This window comes from Gossypium hirsutum, chromosome A05 (assembly GCF_007990345.1).
Source record: "Gossypium hirsutum isolate 1008001.06 chromosome A05, Gossypium_hirsutum_v2.1, whole genome shotgun sequence".
NCBI lineage: Eukaryota > Viridiplantae > Streptophyta > Magnoliopsida > Malvales > Malvaceae > Gossypium > Gossypium hirsutum.
In genome coordinates, this window is record NC_053428.1 from 17,354,488 (window position 1) to 17,373,175 (window position 18,688).

General features: G+C 32.5%; 2 protein-coding genes and 1 non-coding gene across 13 annotated transcripts; 1 reads left to right on the top strand and 2 right to left on the bottom strand.

The window, feature by feature from the left end:
* Nucleotides 1-3,203: 3,203 nt before the first annotated feature.
* On the bottom strand, nt 3,204-3,292 carry LOC121229921 (small nucleolar RNA SNORD96 family). Its single transcript, XR_005927872.1, has one exon. It is a non-coding gene; the product is annotated as a small nucleolar RNA SNORD96 family (small nucleolar RNA).
* A 1,413-nt stretch (nt 3,293-4,705) lies between these two features.
* LOC107905692 (scarecrow-like protein 13) lies at nt 4,706-12,588 on the bottom strand. 11 transcript variants are annotated; one of them, XM_041113689.1, is made up of 7 exons: nt 12,455-12,588; nt 9,676-11,591; nt 6,430-6,762; nt 6,177-6,323; nt 5,927-6,037; nt 5,511-5,609; nt 4,706-5,233 (listed from the first exon to the last, which is right to left on the bottom strand). In XM_041113689.1, the coding sequence occupies exons 2-3, from the start codon at nt 11,316-11,318 to the stop codon at nt 6,672-6,674; spliced, it is 1,734 nt and encodes a 577-aa protein (XP_040969623.1). In that variant the 5' UTR covers nt 11,319-11,591; nt 12,455-12,588; the 3' UTR covers nt 4,706-5,233; nt 5,511-5,609; nt 5,927-6,037; nt 6,177-6,323; nt 6,430-6,671. The 11 variants fall into 11 exon arrangements, 9 of the variants coding, with proteins under 9 accessions (XP_040969623.1, XP_040969622.1, XP_040969625.1 ...); XM_041113688.1 differs by having other exon boundaries at nt 12,446-12,588; XR_005927159.1 differs by lacking the exons at nt 9,676-11,591; nt 12,455-12,588 and adding an exon at nt 7,117-7,264 and having other exon boundaries at nt 6,280-6,323; nt 6,430-6,858.
* On the top strand, nt 7,340-9,050 carry LOC107905693 (tRNA methyltransferase 10 homolog A). Its single transcript, XM_016832399.2, has 3 exons — nt 7,340-7,889; nt 8,022-8,381; nt 8,744-9,050. The coding sequence occupies exons 1-3, from the start codon at nt 7,458-7,460 to the stop codon at nt 8,942-8,944; spliced, it is 993 nt and encodes a 330-aa protein (XP_016687888.1). The 5' UTR covers nt 7,340-7,457; the 3' UTR covers nt 8,945-9,050.
* Nucleotides 12,589-18,688: the final 6,100 nt, after the last annotated feature.

An 18,688-nucleotide genomic window follows, 5' to 3' on the forward strand; every position in this document is an offset into this window, starting at 1 on the left:
ATGTCTTTGGGCTTTGAGCCTTTTGCTACTTACGTACATATAAACAGTAAACAAAACAAGATGTATGTGAGAGAAAATGAGTTGAATGGTTCATATATAAATTTTACTTCAATCAAAAGAAAATTAACATTAATATTTATACTGTTTAATATAATATTTAAAATTATTTATAGTCTAAAGAATAATATATTTTAGTGTACACGAATTTACGTTTTTCTATATTAATAATAATATTTATATAAATCAAATTAAAATTTAATCGACATAGTTAAAATAACTAAATTGGAAAAAAAAATGAGTAATTTCCTCAACCAAATAAGAGATTGAATATAAAGTCTAAAATTGTATGCTAGATACATTTAAAAAGTCGAAATATTGGAATTGAGAGAAAAAAAATCATTAGTATTTATATATATATATATGTATGTTTGGAATAAATAACTTTGCATCCAACTTTTAATATTAAAAATAAAATAAAATAAAATAAAGCAAAGAAAGAATAAAAGGTGAGATAGAAATGTGAAAGACAGAAAGGATTGGTTGTGCACCCACACCCACTCTCCCCTCCCCATCACCAATTCCAACTCAGACTTAATTTACTTACTAATCATATTATTATTAGCCCAATTTATTTTATTTTTTTCATCGTTTAATGATCTGCATCATCATCATCATCATCATCATCACCGCTAAAATCTTCATCAACATCGATTCATTAGCCTTCGATATTCCCCTTTTTTTTTGAAAAAAAAATAAGTTAAAAAGGTGTTGAAAATTAATAAAAAAATAAAGATATATTTTAGGTGGACGAGGGATGAGTTTATTTTATTTTAATTTATATATATATTACATTTTAAATAAGAAGAATGATTGGATAAATTTTGATTATTGGACTATCTCAATTAAATCAGTCATATATATTGGAAAAAAGTAATTGATGAAATAGATTGGTTTTTTTAAATTTTAAAATAAATTGTATTTGAAGAGAGTGTATGGAAGCCATTTAATTAGGTGTGTTTTCTGTATAATTGACATGAAAATTTTTCTAACTAAATGAGTTTTCTGATGACATGTTAAGAAAAGCATCCCAATTTGACGCAATTATTTTTTAAAAATTTATAAAAAACACTTTCAATTGGAAGCTTTTTCTCGATATGTCGATAGAAAACTCGTCCAATTAAACAAAATTTCACACGCACTTTCTGAAAACGATTTATTTTCTTTAAGTTTTTTAAAAGGAAAAAACCTAATTCACCAATTAATAAATTTTTTTTAATATATATGAGATATTTAACCGACTATCTCATATAGTATGAATTAATAAATTGTTGATAATTAGGGGCTAGCCCTGACAGGCAGGCAAGTGGTCGGCTGCAGAATACAAAGAAGATTATGAACCTTACTTATCAAAATCATACAGTAATAGTGGTTCAATTTGAGTTTAAGAAAACATCAATTTATCTATATTTAATTAGGCAAAAACAAAGTCAAGCTGCTTGCTGGCTGGCTGATTCTAGTTTTTATCTAGTTATGACCTAAACTATATATATGGGTTAAATTATTTGGCAGGTTTATTTTTTTATTTATTGGAGTTTAATCAAATTAAATTTTATTATTAAATGATTAAATTTAGTTTTTATACTATTAAAAAATAATACTTTTTATTTCCCTTAAAAAATATAATTGATCAATTAATATAGTTAATTTTTAAAATATTTTATTATTTTTCAAATATTTTTTTTGTTGAAACCTGAATTGTAAATGAAAAAAATAAATTTTATGTCATTTTTTAAATAATAAATATCAAATTTATTATAAATGATTTTATTTGATTTTTTAAATAAAATAAATTTTATTTAATAGTAGGAATAATAATTTGGGTAGAATGTATTCTTAAATTTGTATAGGTGGCATTTCATTTTATGATGATTACAAGACCAAATGGGGCAAATGGCAAAGGACATATCGAAGTCATATCAACACAGAGGTTTCAACTTCTATATCCTAATCTTATTGATATAATTTAATAAAAAAATAAAGTTTGATGTGTGGTGTAACTAAAAGGAGGAACTCCAATCCAACAATGGCAACTTCCCATCCCTTGCCTCCCACCTACTAAGACAGGACATGACTTCCTTTAGGTTTAGGGTAAAACTCAAGCTGGTTGCTTATTATTAATTAGGGAGAAAAGAACATCAACTTAATCTGCAAAATTTTTGTTCACATTCATTTTTTCAATTTGGTCCTTACATGAAATATAATAATATGATATTTTGAAATTATACCATTTTTTGTTCACACAATATTTTTATTCAGTTTGGTATTATTTTTACTTTATCAGACTACTATTATCTTTAATAATCTTTTCGTTTCTATAATTGTGTTTGTTTTTTTATTGTTATTTTATTACTAATTTATCATTCCAAAAAGCACTCTATGGAAACGTGCTATATCATACTATATGGAGAAAAACAAAATGTTGTCGAATACCAACAACTCTACTTTGCCTTGACTTTTGTCTTTTTTATTCTTCTTTTTAAAGGGAGGGACTTCCGGACTTGGGTGTCTGATATAAACGTAAAGCATAATTGTTAAGACACGGACTAGGCTCAAAAAAAGGCCATGAATGTTCATTAGATGGGCTTTTATAGGAAAATGTATGTATACATATACTGGTGGAGTAGGAATTGTGATAATATTATATCTCATGGAAGATCATAAAAATTTGTAAAAACAACACTTTAAATAATAGGATAAAGCGACAAAATTATTGTTTTAAGAGAAGAAAAAGTGAATAATAAACTTTTAGAAGCCAAAATACATTTTAAGTATTGATTCCTTAAAATTTGAAGGAGTAATATAGAAATTTTACCATTTTTGGGGCCAATTATAAATAATCTAACTCTATAATTTTCTATTTCTGTAATATCAGAGCCCTTAATTGTGCCAATGGATGTTCTATTTTTACTTCGGTCATATCATTTGTTTGGATGCATTTCATGGTTTCAACTTTGCCAATATAATTATATAAATTTTAGAATTATTATTTATATTGAATAATATTTATTAAACAATTATGCTTGCTTTTTGAATTAACTCTAAAAACAAAAAAGATTTAAAATACCATTTGACATGAAATGCAAGAAAGAGCTGCACAAATTTGTTTGCGATATAAATATTATTAAAACAAATGTAATTTGGAAGGGGCTCAGAATTGCAGAATAACAGCAAGGCTTTAGAAGCCATTCAGTCCCGAAAGATGGTGTTTTGAAATTGTTTTCCTCATTGCCCACATTCTTAAAAACACACAAACAACTTTTAATATTAAGGGGGGGAAAATAAAAGAATTGTAAGTCTCATGGCCAATCCCAAGAAGTAAAAGCAGCAACGCCGCTCCACAAGGCAATGGAATATGAGACTGCCGTCGACGGAGGAACTCCCCCGAAGGAGGACCATCAACGTCGCCGTTCATTTTTTTATGACGTTATCTTCGGGATTTACAAATATTATCCTTTGATTTGCCCCAAATTAAGAAAAGGATTTTAGTCCCCCGTCATACCATACTACCAAAACTAAAACCAGATCAAAGTTGAAATCTTTAATTTACTTAAAACTAAAAGAAAAAAGAGACAGAATATGAGAAATCGAAAAGCGAAGAGAAGAATTGGAATGTACGTCTCATGGCAAGTCCCAAATGGTTAAAGCAGCGACGCTGCTCCACAAGGCGATGGAATATGAGACAACTCATCGACGGAGGAGCTCCCCGGAGGTAGGACCGTCTACATCAATGAGCGTCGTTATGTGACGTTATCCTCGGGATATACAAACATGATTTGGTTTGCCCCGCTTTATAGATAAGGATTTCAAATCCCCCGTCACGTTAGATTGAACACAAGAGAAGAAACAAAGAAGAATAAAACAATAATGTAGGACATAAATTGAGAACAAAACCTACAAAATTTTGAAAGGACTAATGCAGAAAGTAAACCAAAAACTGATAACTTTGAACATAGAACAGACCCAAATCAATCGAAACTACTAAAAGATTTGTTATGGTATAAGAAGAGAAATCACTTCACTGCCGCGTCAAAGAAGGCTGTGTTCTGGTGTTAATTTATAGCCTGGTTTTGATCACCACGAATTGTTACTGGCCGCCGCTCATTAGGGTTGCGATTACGTAAGAAATAAGAATACAATATTTGAAGGACCATGAAGGACCTAAATCTCAGACGGCCCAACACCAAAGCCCAATCTGCATATTTGCGGCTTTGCAAATCTATATTGTTAAGCATGTAGTTTAATAATTTAATGTATTTGATACAAAAATTATAAATTATTTAATTGACTATTTTCAATATAAACACATCAGAAACGATATCACTAAAAATAAAATAAAATCTATTATAAAAATCAATTCAGATTTAGCTTAACTTTTGATTATTGAAAAAATATTATTTTTATTTGATATTTAATTATTCAAAATATAAAATTTATCTTTATCAAAAAATATAGGTATTTTAAGTAAATACCAAACCATTTTTATAATTCAAATTAAAAATTCACCATTTAATTTTTCAATTTATGAAGAACACCCAGAAAAAAATAACATAGTCATTTGAAGACGTGTTTATGACTCTTTGGTTTTTTTTTTTATTTATAATTTTAGGCGTGAATAGGACAGAGATGAAATTTTACTAGCGGGAAATAAATGAAGATCGTGACATTTCAATCTTGAGTTTTCAGTTAAATACCAAGTGTTGGAACTCCCTCCTGCCCCATAGTTTCTTTATCTTCGCACCATTAATTTGCTCAAAATAAAGCTCTAGACCCACATCCAAATTCCAAGCTAAAAGAACCGAGAGCTGATAGTCCATCTCAGTAGCAATGAATGACAACTCATCGAAATAATTTGGTCGGGAGTGGGGGCAGGAAACAGTTAAGAAATCTAAGTAAATGAAAATTTGAGAAATTAAAAAAAAAAAAGAAAAGAAGAATTTACAAAGCCTAACCTGTCTGAAGAAAGAGGAAGAAAAACAACAAATATATTTGTTAAAATAGATAGCAGCCCTCCCCTTGATATGTGAAAATCTAGTCCTAGCAGATCGCTTTTCTCATCATCATCATGCAACTAAATTCTAAACCCTCTCACCCTTCTCCATCGACTTGTCTACATCTGTGATGCTCCTCTGCTTTTGCAATTATCCTTTTTTTTTTCCTCCAGCCTACCTTAAGTCTTATAGGACAACAAAAATCAAAGCATACAGTGTATTTTAGTTCAAAATACAAGTTTCCAAATCCTGTATAGCTATCATTCTATATTACTGAATTATTACTAAATGAGGCAATATGAACATGTCTGCTGATGACTTAGGTTCATACAAATGTTTCATCCCTTACAGACAAATTAGAAAAAAATTCTGATGGAACCAGTAGAATATGCAATGCAATGAGAAGGGAATATCAACTATATGCAAGAGACCATAAAAAATTAACAAGTGTAATAAACTTACAGATCTTCAACTGAAAGAATCTGGGGAAGAGCCAAAATATATTTGTATGACTCGGTAAAATGGCTATCTGTCTTCAGCAGTAAAACAGAAATGTTCACCCTAAAACATAATAGCAAAGTGTTCTTGTTATTCTTCTCATAAAATTGTCCTGTTGGACCAACTAAATTGCATCATAAAAGCAACTATTAGCTTATCAGATATACCATCAGAGACTATAATTTGTGAACGTAATTAAACTGTAAAACATAGGCTCATTAGACCTTATCAAATGAGTTTCTTCCTAAAGCTGAACTTTTTTCAGCTGCACTAAAGATTGCCTTATGAAATAAATTTATGAAAGCAAAAACGTTTGGCAAAGAACAATGAATATTTTGTGACACAACACAACCTAAAAAATACACAAGATACATTTTTACCTTCTGTTCTTATGGTTTGAAGACTTAGACTAGGAGCCTCTTGAACAATAGGATGTACTGCCCGAGCAAGACGTTTAATATGGTTTAATCGTACCCCTTTTGATACTAAACCTGGACAGAAGGTTTTGAATATATAAATTTGTAATCTGAAATGGGGCAGTTCATTTATAAATGGTTCCAAATGCACATCAATCACATGACTAACATATATCCTTCAATAATATAAACTAAGATGAATCCTTCAACTTACAATTGGAAGTTCCATTTCCCTTCATCATCCCACCTATCCCAACCCCATCACAAACAGGATTCTGTATTGCTCGTGCCAGATGTTTTATGTGATTCAAGCGTACCTTTCCAGGTAAAGTCGCTAACTTATGAGCTGGGATTTCTAAACCTGTTGAGTAAATTACAAGGAACAAGTAAGAACGCAAGCGAAGTGTTTTTTTTTCTTTAAATACATGGCAACCACTAACATTAGAGGTAAAGAAGTGGAAGCCTACTCTGGGCACTTCTCGTATCCGGCATTAGTCTTTCTGGTCCATGATTGGGATCCACAAGAGCGGCAGCATAAAACTGAGGACTTATATTTGAAATGGAATTGCTCAAGGGCGATTGAATTGTTGAAATGCTTGTATCTTCAAATTGAACGGGAGGTGGAGCAGGGTATAACCGAGCAGTTTCAGCTCTCTGTCTCCGCAATTGATAGTTTCTTCGGCGTCTAGCGAGATGCTTCTCTCTCTCCTCATGGCTCATAGACTGCCTTCTTTGCCGGTCCCTTACACGACGGCGTTCTCTCTCTAGCTCTTTGCGCAACTCTGATCTGCTTGCTATCCCTTCCATAATCATCCCCAAACAAAATTCAACAGAATCACAACCTTAATAAATATATATGTTCCAGTGGACCTTTTTTTTTAATTAAAATTTTTTTTCTGCAAAACGAATTTTAAGAACTTATGTTTTAATTATTCTGTTGTGAATATTCTAATCAAGATAATAAATAAATTCGAAATTATATTAAGAGAAAGGAAATAACATTGAGAGAGAGAGAGAGAGAGAGAGCTAAACCGTCATTAAATCATGATTTTGCGTTCCTGATCTTAAGAATATCCATAAATCCAAATGATCAAATAAAAATGAATTAAAGAAAAATACTGAATAAAAAATGCGAAGGAAACGGAAAATGTAACCTGGACAGTGGAGTTGATCGCAGGAAGAAGAGAAGAAACGGGAAAGAGACGGGGGCCGAGCGAGGATGGGTTTCGGTTTTTGCCAAATGAAATCAAATCTAAGCAGAGCATTGAATTTTTTCCTTTTTTTTCGGATTTTGGGTTAATTGCTCTTATTACCCATTTTATTCTTCTTCTCTTCCGCCTGCGTCTAATTAGGAGTTAGGACCCGTTTTCCTGTTTTGACTGGGGTCGGGCAAAACTTAAGTTAAACGACGTCGGACGCAATTAATGAAAATGGAACAAAACCTTTTAAACCCTAAAAGGCAAAAACGCAAAGAACAGAAATCCAGTTATCTCATATGAACACAACGATGGAGGCAATGCAAAATGAGCAAAACGGTCAAGTAAACCCTCCCGATCCCAATCCAAGTCCCGTTCCACAGCCTCAGTCTCTGTCGAAGAATGCCCAAAAGAAGCTGTTGAAGCAGCAGAAATACGAGGCGAAGAAAGCCGAGAAGAAAGCACAAATGAAAGAGCAAAAACAGAGGGATGCGGAGAGGAAGCGCAAAGAATGGGAAGAGAAACTGGCCGCCCTACCCGAAGACGAAAGGCTTAAGCTCATAGATTCAAGAAAAGAATTGAGGAGAGAGAGGATGGAGAAAAGGTCCGAGGAAAGAGGCCAGAAAATCCAGAGACTGACCCAAGCCAAGGAGACAGGCCAAAACATTGTCGTCGACCTTGAATTCTCTCATCTTATGACCCACTCTGAGATCCACAGCCTCGTCCAGCAGGTGTCTGAAGTTTTTGCATTAAAAACAGAAAACAAAAAACACCCTTTGTTTTAAAGATGTTTCTTTTATTAAGTTATTCTTCTTGCATTACACTTATGAATACTGTTGTCTTATGTTTTTCAAACCCTGCAGATAATGTACTGCTATGCTGTGAATGGAAGATGCAGTTCTCCTGCTCACATCTGGTTGACTGGATGCGAAGGGGAGATGGAAACTCAATTGCAAAGGCTCCCTGGTTTCGATAAATGGATTATTGAGAAGGAAAAACAATCTTATATCAAAGCATTTTCCGATCGGAAAGATGATTTGGTGTACCTTACTGCAGATTCCGAAACTGTGCTACATGAACTTGATCCCACCAAAGTTTATATTGTCGGCGGATTGGTGGACAGGAACCGGTGGAAAGGTATAACTATGAAGAAAGCAGAGGAACAGGGAATTCATACGGCAAAACTCCCGATTGGAGCTTATATGAAAATGTCCAGTTCTCAGGTATTCTTGGTTATATATAGTACACTACAATTTGGGTCTTGAATGTTTTTACCTCTTTCAGATGAAACTGTTGGTTTATGATCTTTTTTACTTTTTATGGCATTAGATGTTAGTTGCAAGAAGCTGAAAAGGAATCTGCTAACCTCAAGTCTCTTGGGGTAGCTTTTTAATTGTATGCGAGAGCTATACTGCTTTCTTTCAGACAATGCTTAGGATGTAGGGTGTGGATTACCGTTTCTGTTGATAGTCATGCTTGGTAGTTGGCTCACTTAGCAGGCTAAGTTTCTACCAAGCAATTAAAGAAGCAAATGTTTATTCCAAGTTTTTCTTGTCTAACTAGCAGTTCATTCCTTCAAGTGCAGGTCCTTACTGTGAACCAAGTTATAGAGATACTACTCAAGTTCCTGGAGACAAAAGACTGGAAAGATTCCTTCTTTCAAGTAATCCCTCAGAGGAAAAGAACCGAAGGAGATTCAGAAAACTGCCAAGAAGTAGATGGAGAAGATTGTGAGGAGGAAACTGAGAAGAAAAAGAGGTGCCTCGAAGTGCCTTCTCATGACTAGAAGTCGCTGAATTTTTGCTTATGTTGACACTTAACATCTCGCATTACATGCGATGGATGTACAATTGGAAAATTCATTACATAAAAAGTTTTTGGTGTTGAAGTTCCATTAGTTGCCACCTACATGTCTCAATCATGCATTTGAAACTTTTAACTCAAAATGTAGAGAAGTGGATGCTCAATTTGAGCAAATAACTACTGCAAGGAAAAAGGTAAAGTGGATGCTCAACATTCTCTTTTTTTCCGTTATTTTGTCCATCTCCAATTTATAAGAAATATAGGCAGCAGAGACTGGCATGACCCTCTTATATCCTGCCATCCATCCATGCATCAGTTATTTAAGTAAATGGAAGGATTTTGTGGACATTTTACTAGATAGTAGTAGAATTTGATAGTGACCATGGGTTCCTCAATCCTCACCCTCTTAATCAGTTAAAATTGCAAAGTCAATAAATTGATCTACTAATGTCCAAATGAGAAGCCAAAGTCAGAGAAAAATGAACGACCTCTTCTCATGTCCAGATGCAGAATGGAGATACATTGCTGATATTTTGCCGTTCAAGGCACTTCCCTTTCCTAATGCTATCTCAACAACAACAAACTACGAAAGCTAAGCTCATATTTCTTTAATTTACTCTAACACTAAATGGCCTTGCTCTTAAACAGAAAACTAGAAAACAAACAAAAATGTGGATAGAATATACAGAATTCATGGAGTATTAGGATTTTCACCTCCAAGCCGAGAATGTCGCCATTGCTCTATTTACCCAGCCAAGATAGAGTGCCCCTTCCCTCTCTTCGAGTCTATACTTATGGTCATACTCCTCCAGCATATCTCTTACAGCCATAGCTACTGACGAGCTCAGCGGATATTGTGAAAAACCAGCCATCATAAATCTTGACCTCCACTTTCCATGAAGTTCGTGCCTTTCCACCCTCTCAGGTCCTTCACAAGCAATCATATTCACAATATCGCGTGCAACACAATGCTGCTCAGCATTGATCCTTTGTTTGTCGTCTCTTGGACAAGCTACATCTATTGATTCAAACATAGCTGAATAATAATCAAGTGTCTCAAGGTACCTTGAAAAGAATGGAGATGTATTCGTATTAGACTCTTGCTCGGTGAGAGTCACAACCTTGGGTGACAAACTCTTAACCAGCCTCAATAGTCGATCTCTGTGATTCCAGATGCTAACACTCTCATCCGGCATGTGGTGCAATACATATGGAAAGTTCACAGCTAGGGCTTCCCCCGGGTGAACCTTAAGATGCTCTAGTTGAATTTCACAACCAGACATAGCAGCATCATGAAACTCAAACGGCACGTTGTATGACCGAGCAAATTCAGATAGCCTCTGCCCCACAATATGAAGTCCCCCACCTCGAGCATGATTTGATTGAGAATCATCAATACCAGTTATGCGGATTGATGGTGGTCCGCCAGGGCGTTTTGCAAGAGCTGCAATAAGGAACATCCATTGGGTGCCCTGTGCTATTTGGAAATCAATTATGTGAACTTTTCCTTCATATTCCAAGACTTCCTTGATGACAACATTACCTGATGTGTATGCAAACTTCCAGTATGGGCAGATCCTGAACAGAATATGCATGTAAGACATCAGTTCTGAGCTTGTTGGCTCTTTGCATTTTAGGGCTCTGTAGATATTACTCCCCGAGGATTCCAACCTCGCTCTAAGCCCTTCCAGCACATAAGCACCCAATCGTTGGATAGGTTCCCCAGACACTGAAACCATTTTCTCCAAGACATGCATTAATCCTGTCACTGTCAACATGTCATCATCATGAAGTGCTTGACCACAGGCAACAAGAATCTGTTTCAAGTTCAATTTAGGGACCAAGTCCACCAGTTGGGCACAGTTGAAGCTTGCCATGGAAGCAGCTTGGTGGTCTCCAGTAATGAAGCAGCCATTGCAGCTATCTACAGTATCTGATTCAGGCCCCAACAATGAGAGTTCCAGCTCCCGCAGCTTGTGCTTCAATTTGTTGCTATCATCAACAACAGAAGATCCACTGTATGGTGACCCGTCAGTGTTGTCAGGGGAAGGACGAGGATCAGACAGGCATGATTGAGAACCGTGTGGGGAGAAAGGACTCCTGCTCGACGAGATGCTTACAGCAGAAAGGGAATCATAGGCTACAAAACCGGCACCTGCCATGGATGATTCCAGGGTAAAAACTTGGTCCTTGCATGTTTGAAACGAGACATCGGTTCCTTGGCCGCCAGTATTTGAACATGCATTATTGTCTAACATCTGGATACGAGACAAGTAAAATGGATCATTTTCTTTGACAGGTTGGTCATACAACCTGCGGATGGTAGCTGGATTTTGGTGTTTCGGAGATGCTCGCATCTAAGCCCAACCTGCCTATAAACTTCCTCTAAAAAACTCTTTGTTCCTGAATGATGTTTGCAGCGATAACAAATTTTTTTGAACACTTTCCTTCTTTCCTTCTCCTAACAGCAGCAGTTGCTTGATTGAGCAAAATCAATTGCTAATAGAAAGGATATAAGATTGTGCAAAGCCTTCATATGCGGATAAAACTGAATTGATCCTCAGCATCAATGTGGACCATTAATTGCTTTGGTTGTGCAAGGCAGAAATATCAAGGGAAAAAAAGGCAATCTGGTAAAACAAATCCAAGAAAATAAGAGCTTAGACAATGCAAGTGATGGAAGCACAGTATAGTCAGTCAGTCAGTCAGTCAGTCAAGGGATGAAACACCAGAGAAAAAAGAAGAAGCAATAACCAAAGGAGCCCACATGGAGAACGGGTGTAAGACAAGAGGAAATTTTTCTCTAGGCAACTATGGTTAGAACTTTGAATCAGGAGTTGATCAACCAAAGCACAAGACATCAACAAAAACTATAACCAAGTGGAAAAAAAAATGCACGGTGGTAGTACCAATTTAAACCTCTCTCCCATAAAATAATATGAGGAAAGTTAAAGCCCAAAGGTTATAGACCGAAAGCCAACATACCAACCAAAAGGGTACTATCATGAAAAAAAGAGGGAGAGAGAAACCACTACCAGTAGCAGATGACAAAGCATAAAATTCAGCATACAGATATAATAGACCAAAAGCATAAAAACAAATCAGCTACCAGATTCATGATTCATTTAAATCCTTAAAACACAAATAACTTGAAAATTCATATCTAATATCTCTATAAACTCGCTTATACAAACAAATGGAAAAAAAAAGATTTTTTTAGTTCCTTCTTATCACGTCAAGAGGGCCAAACTTTCATTTTCTACAGCAGCAACTAACAAATGAAAATATATATACATAAATTAAATTGAAGGGTAGCCTAGCTATTCATTCTCTCCCAAAATCATGAATATGAACATAAAACCTTGAATTGAACTCAAATAAGAGTGATGGATCGAGGAAAAGTGAAAAGAGAAGGAACACAATTGAAGATAGTAATGATGAAGGCACGAGCAGAGAAGATATGATTATGGGAGAGTTGGCATACCTTACTAACCTTAGTAAAATAATAATAATAATAAATAGTTTTTAGCTTTAGGTTTTCTTTGTGACCGTCTAACACACGAACCCTTTGTCCTTTGTGTGTCTCTGTTTGTCTCCAGAAATATGTGATGGTTTTCTTTATTGTTTGTTGTTTCATGGCGGAACTTTATATAGAGAGAGAGATGCACATACAGATAGATAGATACAAGAAGTTATCACTAACGGACCTTAGAATTGATCTTATTTACACGGATGCCACTAAGAAAAAGCTTTAAAAAGATGCGGTCAAAATTTTTATGCTTGCCTAATGCATTTGCATATGTATGAAAATAGCCTTTAGTGGCTCGCAATGTGTGGTGTGTGCCAGTGGGTCACACCACTCGCTCCTCGGTAGCACACCACTCGCTCCTCGGTAGCAAACCGACTATGTGCGCCATTCGTACTTTCATATAATGTGTAATTGTGAACTACAAGTACAGCTATTAATTATACTCCAAATTCTCCCTCACTTCTTTTCGTAGAAAAATCTCCCCGCTTAACTTTTTCAAATTAAAATTTTGTTTTATTAGCCACGACAACAGCCTTTAAGTTGTTGCTGAGCATAGTTTCTTCAACATCTTTTTATTTTATTTTTAATTTCGTCATTTTAATTTGTCCACAGTTTTATAGTTTTATTATATCTTGATTTTTGTTTTGTTTATTGTTTTATTTTTATTTTTAATCATGTTTTAGAGTATATGTGAGATTTGAAAAGTGCCACCAAATATTGATATACAAAGAAACCAAAAAAATTGAAAAATCGATTCAAACCGATGTATTCAATTCGATTCAGATTTTATATTGTTCAATTTGAATTTAGGTTGGTATTATCATCCAAATTGCTCAATTCAGTTCGGTTCAATTTGTCCAAATAAATTCAATTTTATTCAAATCAAAACCGAATGAAAAAAAAAATCTATGTTTAAAAAATTAAGCTTAATAACATAATAACTTGACCATTTTAATATCTATATGGACTAACTCTTTTAACCTTATTTATTATTATTATTATTATTATTATTATTATTATTAACGACAACTAGTTATGATCTTACATAAAGATAAAGTTATGGGAATAATTCATTAAAAAAAAATTAAAAAGTGTAATTTTATAATAGAATAAGTGTATCATTTCTTAAATATAATAATTATAAGTATAAGTATAAATCTAATTTTAGGAAAATAGTTTATTAAATGTTATAATATTTTATTTATAAAAATAAAATAAAATTTCACAATTATGTATGTTTGATAGTTATTGATTTAGTCAATCATATGACATATCATTATTATTTAGTTATACTACTAAAACCGATTAAAGAAAAGATACAAAAAAACATCAATATAATGATGATTTATATATTAGCTTTCTATTTAACAACTTCGAATAATTTGTCACTTATTAACTTAACTTAAAATGATTTTTTAAATAGCTTTATTGATGATTATGATATTAATTTGATTATTTAATTCATTTTATAAATGAATTTTAGAGAGTGTATTATAACTGTTGTGAAAATTAAATAAATCAAGAAATGCATTTTTTGATTTTTTGGGCCCAAAATAAGGTAATATTGTTTTTTTTTCAAATTTGGTAAAAACAAACCAAACCGCAATTATCAGTTTTGGATATTTTAATTTTTATTTATGTGGTATCAGTTTTAAAAGAAAAAAATAAAATATAGTGATTCGATTCAATTTAATTTTTGTTCAAAAATCGAATCGAACCGAATATGTCTCTATCGTCAAATCTATTAGAAATCGTTCTTGAAGGGGTTTGTCATGATAAATCATAATGATTGTGATAGATTTGAAATGATAAGGAGAAAGATAGGCTATATGAGACTTAATCTTTTGTCCATCACTGGTGCAGTGAGTTTTTGGGGACTTTTGACAACTTTTTATTGTTTGATTGATGTTCATCGTCAGGTCGATTTGATGACGGCAAAGTTAAAAAGCAAATTCGATCAAGTTGATGCATTTTTAGTTTATTTTTGAATTATTCTAGTGTTGCAGTTATTGCCAAATTGTTCTTCTCTATTTTTTTTTTAAATTTACTTTACATATTTATACATTATTTTGTAGTGATTTATTAATCATTTGTACTATGTATCATGTTTTTGTATTATTATTATTTATGATTCCAAATAATAATAACATTTTCTTAAAAAATACAGCTCATAAATATGTATAAGAAATTAATTAATTAATTAATTAATATTACCACTTCTCTTTCTAGATTGTCATTAAAAAAAAAGCATAAAAATGTTGAGCTTCTTCCCAGGAAGGGGGATCTCAAAATGATGCAACTGTTGATATTAAAAACAAAAACTACTTCGAAGTTTGAAGACGGTAAAGGAATAAAGGAAAGTCGTACTATTTGTTAATCACAATTACGTAGTAATTGGTAGAATTACATATATCTCCTCTTTAATTTTTAAATAAAAAGATAATAAACTAAAAAAGATTTTAAATACGGCAATCTAATTGAATTAAAATAATTGCTTCCATAAATTCAAAGATCAAATGCAAATATGGGAGGAAATATTTAAACCCTGAATCCTCACCGCATGTTTAGAATGTCCCAAAGATATAATCCCAACGTTGATCGAGACGTAAGGTTATTCAACAAGTCTCGAGTGCAACCTGTACCATTGAGCCATTATCTTATTACTAAGGTTTGCTTGGAAAATGAGAATATTTGAATAAAAATAAAAGTTTGAAATATGGATTTGAATTATAAAAAGGGTTTGCTTTTCTGACACATGTATTTTCAAAAAATGTTAAAAAATTTTTGTTTTAATATTTTTAATATATTTTAAATTTATTAGGAAATTATTTAGTTTAATGTTATAATATATTTGATATATTGTACTTTTAAATTTGTTTTATATAATAGAATAATTTAAAAATAATAATACGAAACAAGTTAAACTAGGCCTTAATTTAACATCTATAATATGAGTTAAATTTAAGTAAAAATATAAGTTCATTTTTTAAGCAGAATGAGGCCTAAACATATCAATCGGACCTGAAATTTTGTTAAGACTTAACCTGAACTTGACCGGACATATGAACAACATTAGACTAGTCTAACATAATTTTATAAAAAAAGTCGTATTTGTACTGTAGAGTTAAAACAAAACAAAGGGATTTGATTTGAGCTTTAAAAGTGGTGGCCTTGGCCTAGCAACCAAGCAGGTTTTTTCTGACTTCGAATGCATATTTTACGGTACAAGGAAGGATGTGATATTGATATTGATATCGATGTTGATGTTGATGTTGATAAACAAATTAGAAAAAATAAAGGTGAATCTTGGGGCTTTTCCTTTTTACACTCTTAATTTACTTCAAACAAAGCGCTCCGCAACTAATCAAATAAAAATATTGGCCCACTTTCCTTATCTTAAGACTTAAATGCTTCAGCATGAGATGGAAGTTGAAAAAGAGAAGAAAAAGTAATAAGCTACAGCCGAACGTAGGAATTTGGGAGGAGCTGCTTGGTGATTGTGACTTGAGAATCTGACATGATGGCCCATCAATATTAATTACCAATGAAACCAACCCATTCTCTGTTATATGGTAACCTACTTCTTTTAATTTCTTAATTAAGCAACAGAGAAAAAGGACCGTGCACATTAATAACTAATGGTCTTAAGTGAATCTCTAAAACAGGACAAGCAATATTCTTTGTCATATGAAGGAATGTCATTCGACGGTTTTTATTAGAGAAGCGATTCAGTATCAGAGACAAAGAGCATCATTTAAAAAAAAAATCATGTAAATGTGGGAAGATGTCTTTGCTGTTCTTTAGTTTTAATAATTTATTCTGTCTTCTAATCGGATCTCTTATCTTACTAACCTTCGGTGCATCTTTGGCAGATGCTCTAACACCGTCCCTGCAATTCAGTTGTAAAAGGTATTGTCGGCAACACAAGAATCGATCTCGTATAACTACGTGTGATTAGAGGGGGGCGATTTCCGAACCGTTTATGTAAAAGGGAATATTCCCAATATTACTTCACGCATTACAGATATAGGTTCATCGTTAATATCAAAATCAAATGATAAGGGAAGTTGGGGGCAACAAATCTTATCGTATGAGAATGATTCCCAACTAAGTTTTATTGTTTATATACATATCATCCCAATCAAAGGTACTGTTTTACTGACCTCACTTACTCCTTTATTCTTTCGTCCCTTTACTCTTTACTCGCCCTTGCTTTTTTTGTAATTAAAAAAAAAAAAAAGTGGGTGGGGTGGTGAAGTCGCATCACGTGTGTGGAAATCTCCCCTCTCTTCCAACTGGTAAAGAAAAGACCATAACTTGGAACAAAAGATGGTGGGATGAGGTCACCTGCTTATTTCAGAAACACTTTTTTCCCCTTTTCTTTTAAGAGAGGCACAGGGCGTAGATATCTTTCTAGGCGGGTGGTAAGTACAGAGTAAATACAATATCATTATTTATCCTCATCATTGTTATGTTTTTCCCACGTGGGAGTTGCTTACCTTTGTACTTGTAAATTATGACCTTTTTTTTTTAAAGAAAAATCATACAGAATTAAACTACACTGGTAAAATTAAAAGCACCCCTAACTTTATCATTACTAAGGCTTTAGGTAATTCTGTAAGGATTTTTGGTAAGATATGTACCCTTTTTGTATACGTAGTAATCATCTTTACAATACGATCAGCCTCTCTAAGTATATGCCTTATCATCTCACGTTTTTTAATTTTATAATGGCTTTTGAATTTGCGCGACCAATTTTGGTGAAATTCTTCCTTAAATTATTTGGAAAATTTTTAAAGAATGTTAACATAAGAGTAAAATTTTTTAAAATAGTTATATAAAGTCAAACATTTATTAAAGTGTTTAAATAAAGGTCAAACATTTTAAAAATATTATTCGAAGGTAAATTATACTATTAGTCATTAAACTGTGGGTAGATTTTCATTATGATAATTTAATTTAAAAAGTTACAATTTGATCAGTGCACTATTCAAAAGTTTTCATTTAATTCGCTCCACTATTAAAGTTGATGCTATGTGGCTCTTTCTATTTGTACTGTTTGTAACAATCGAAAGTTCTCTTTCTCTTTTTTTTCTACAGTAGTTTTTTTCATGAAATAACTTTGGACATCATGAATCAGCGAACCAAAATTTAAATAGTTTTTTTCTTCGATCTTCAACATTGATCGTTTAGATCGGCTAGGATCTAAAGTATGTTTTTCTACTTGTCAAATTTCAAATTGTCACTTAGAGTTCACTGATAGAATTTTTTTTTAGAAAAAATATTTGTACTGTTTGTAACAATCGAAAGTTCTCTTTCCCTTTTTCTTCTACAGTAGTTTTTTTCATGAAATAACTTTGGACATCATGAATCAGCGAACCAAAATTCAAATAGTTTTTTTCTTCGATCTTCAACATTGATCGTTTAGATCGGCTAGGATCTAAAGTATGTTTTTCTACTTGTCAAATTTCAAATTGTCACTTAGAGTTCACAGATAGAAATTTTTTTTAGAAAAAACTTAACAAGTCAGTGAATTAAATAAAAACTTTCGAATAATTTACTAACTTAAACAAAAATTTTCAAATAATTCAATAACTAAATTATACTTTTTTTTTAACTAAGTGACCAAAAAAACACCCATAACTTAGTGATTAATGATGTAATTTATTATTTTGTAAAAGTTTAGCGGTTATATGATATTTTAAATAAAGCTAGATCTCAATTTCAACATTTAGTGGTTACCTGACTATCAATATAATGCTGCGCCTTCAAATGCTTTTGAGATGCATGCTTATTTCAATACCTTTCATTCCACATAAAGGTCAAGATTATTATGATTTTGGTTCATTAAACATGGAGTAATGAAATAGGAAGATGGCAACCTTACCACTAATTTTCACCCTGTTCGACCAGCCATTAGGTTTAGTTTAGATTTGGTCATAGGTCAAAGTCAGATGTTATCAAAATTTAGGCTTATTTACTAGATTCGAGTCTAAAAAGACTTGACCTGAATAAAAATACTAAAACTCGAGCATAACTCACCTAAATTATTTTTTTATATAAATTTTTAAAAAAAGATAATACATGAAAAATACTAAAAATATTAAAATAATTGTTTCTTAATAAATTAAAAATAAGTTAAAAAATATTTATACTTAAATAATATTAAGATAAGTATAACTTAACAAGCAAATGCCT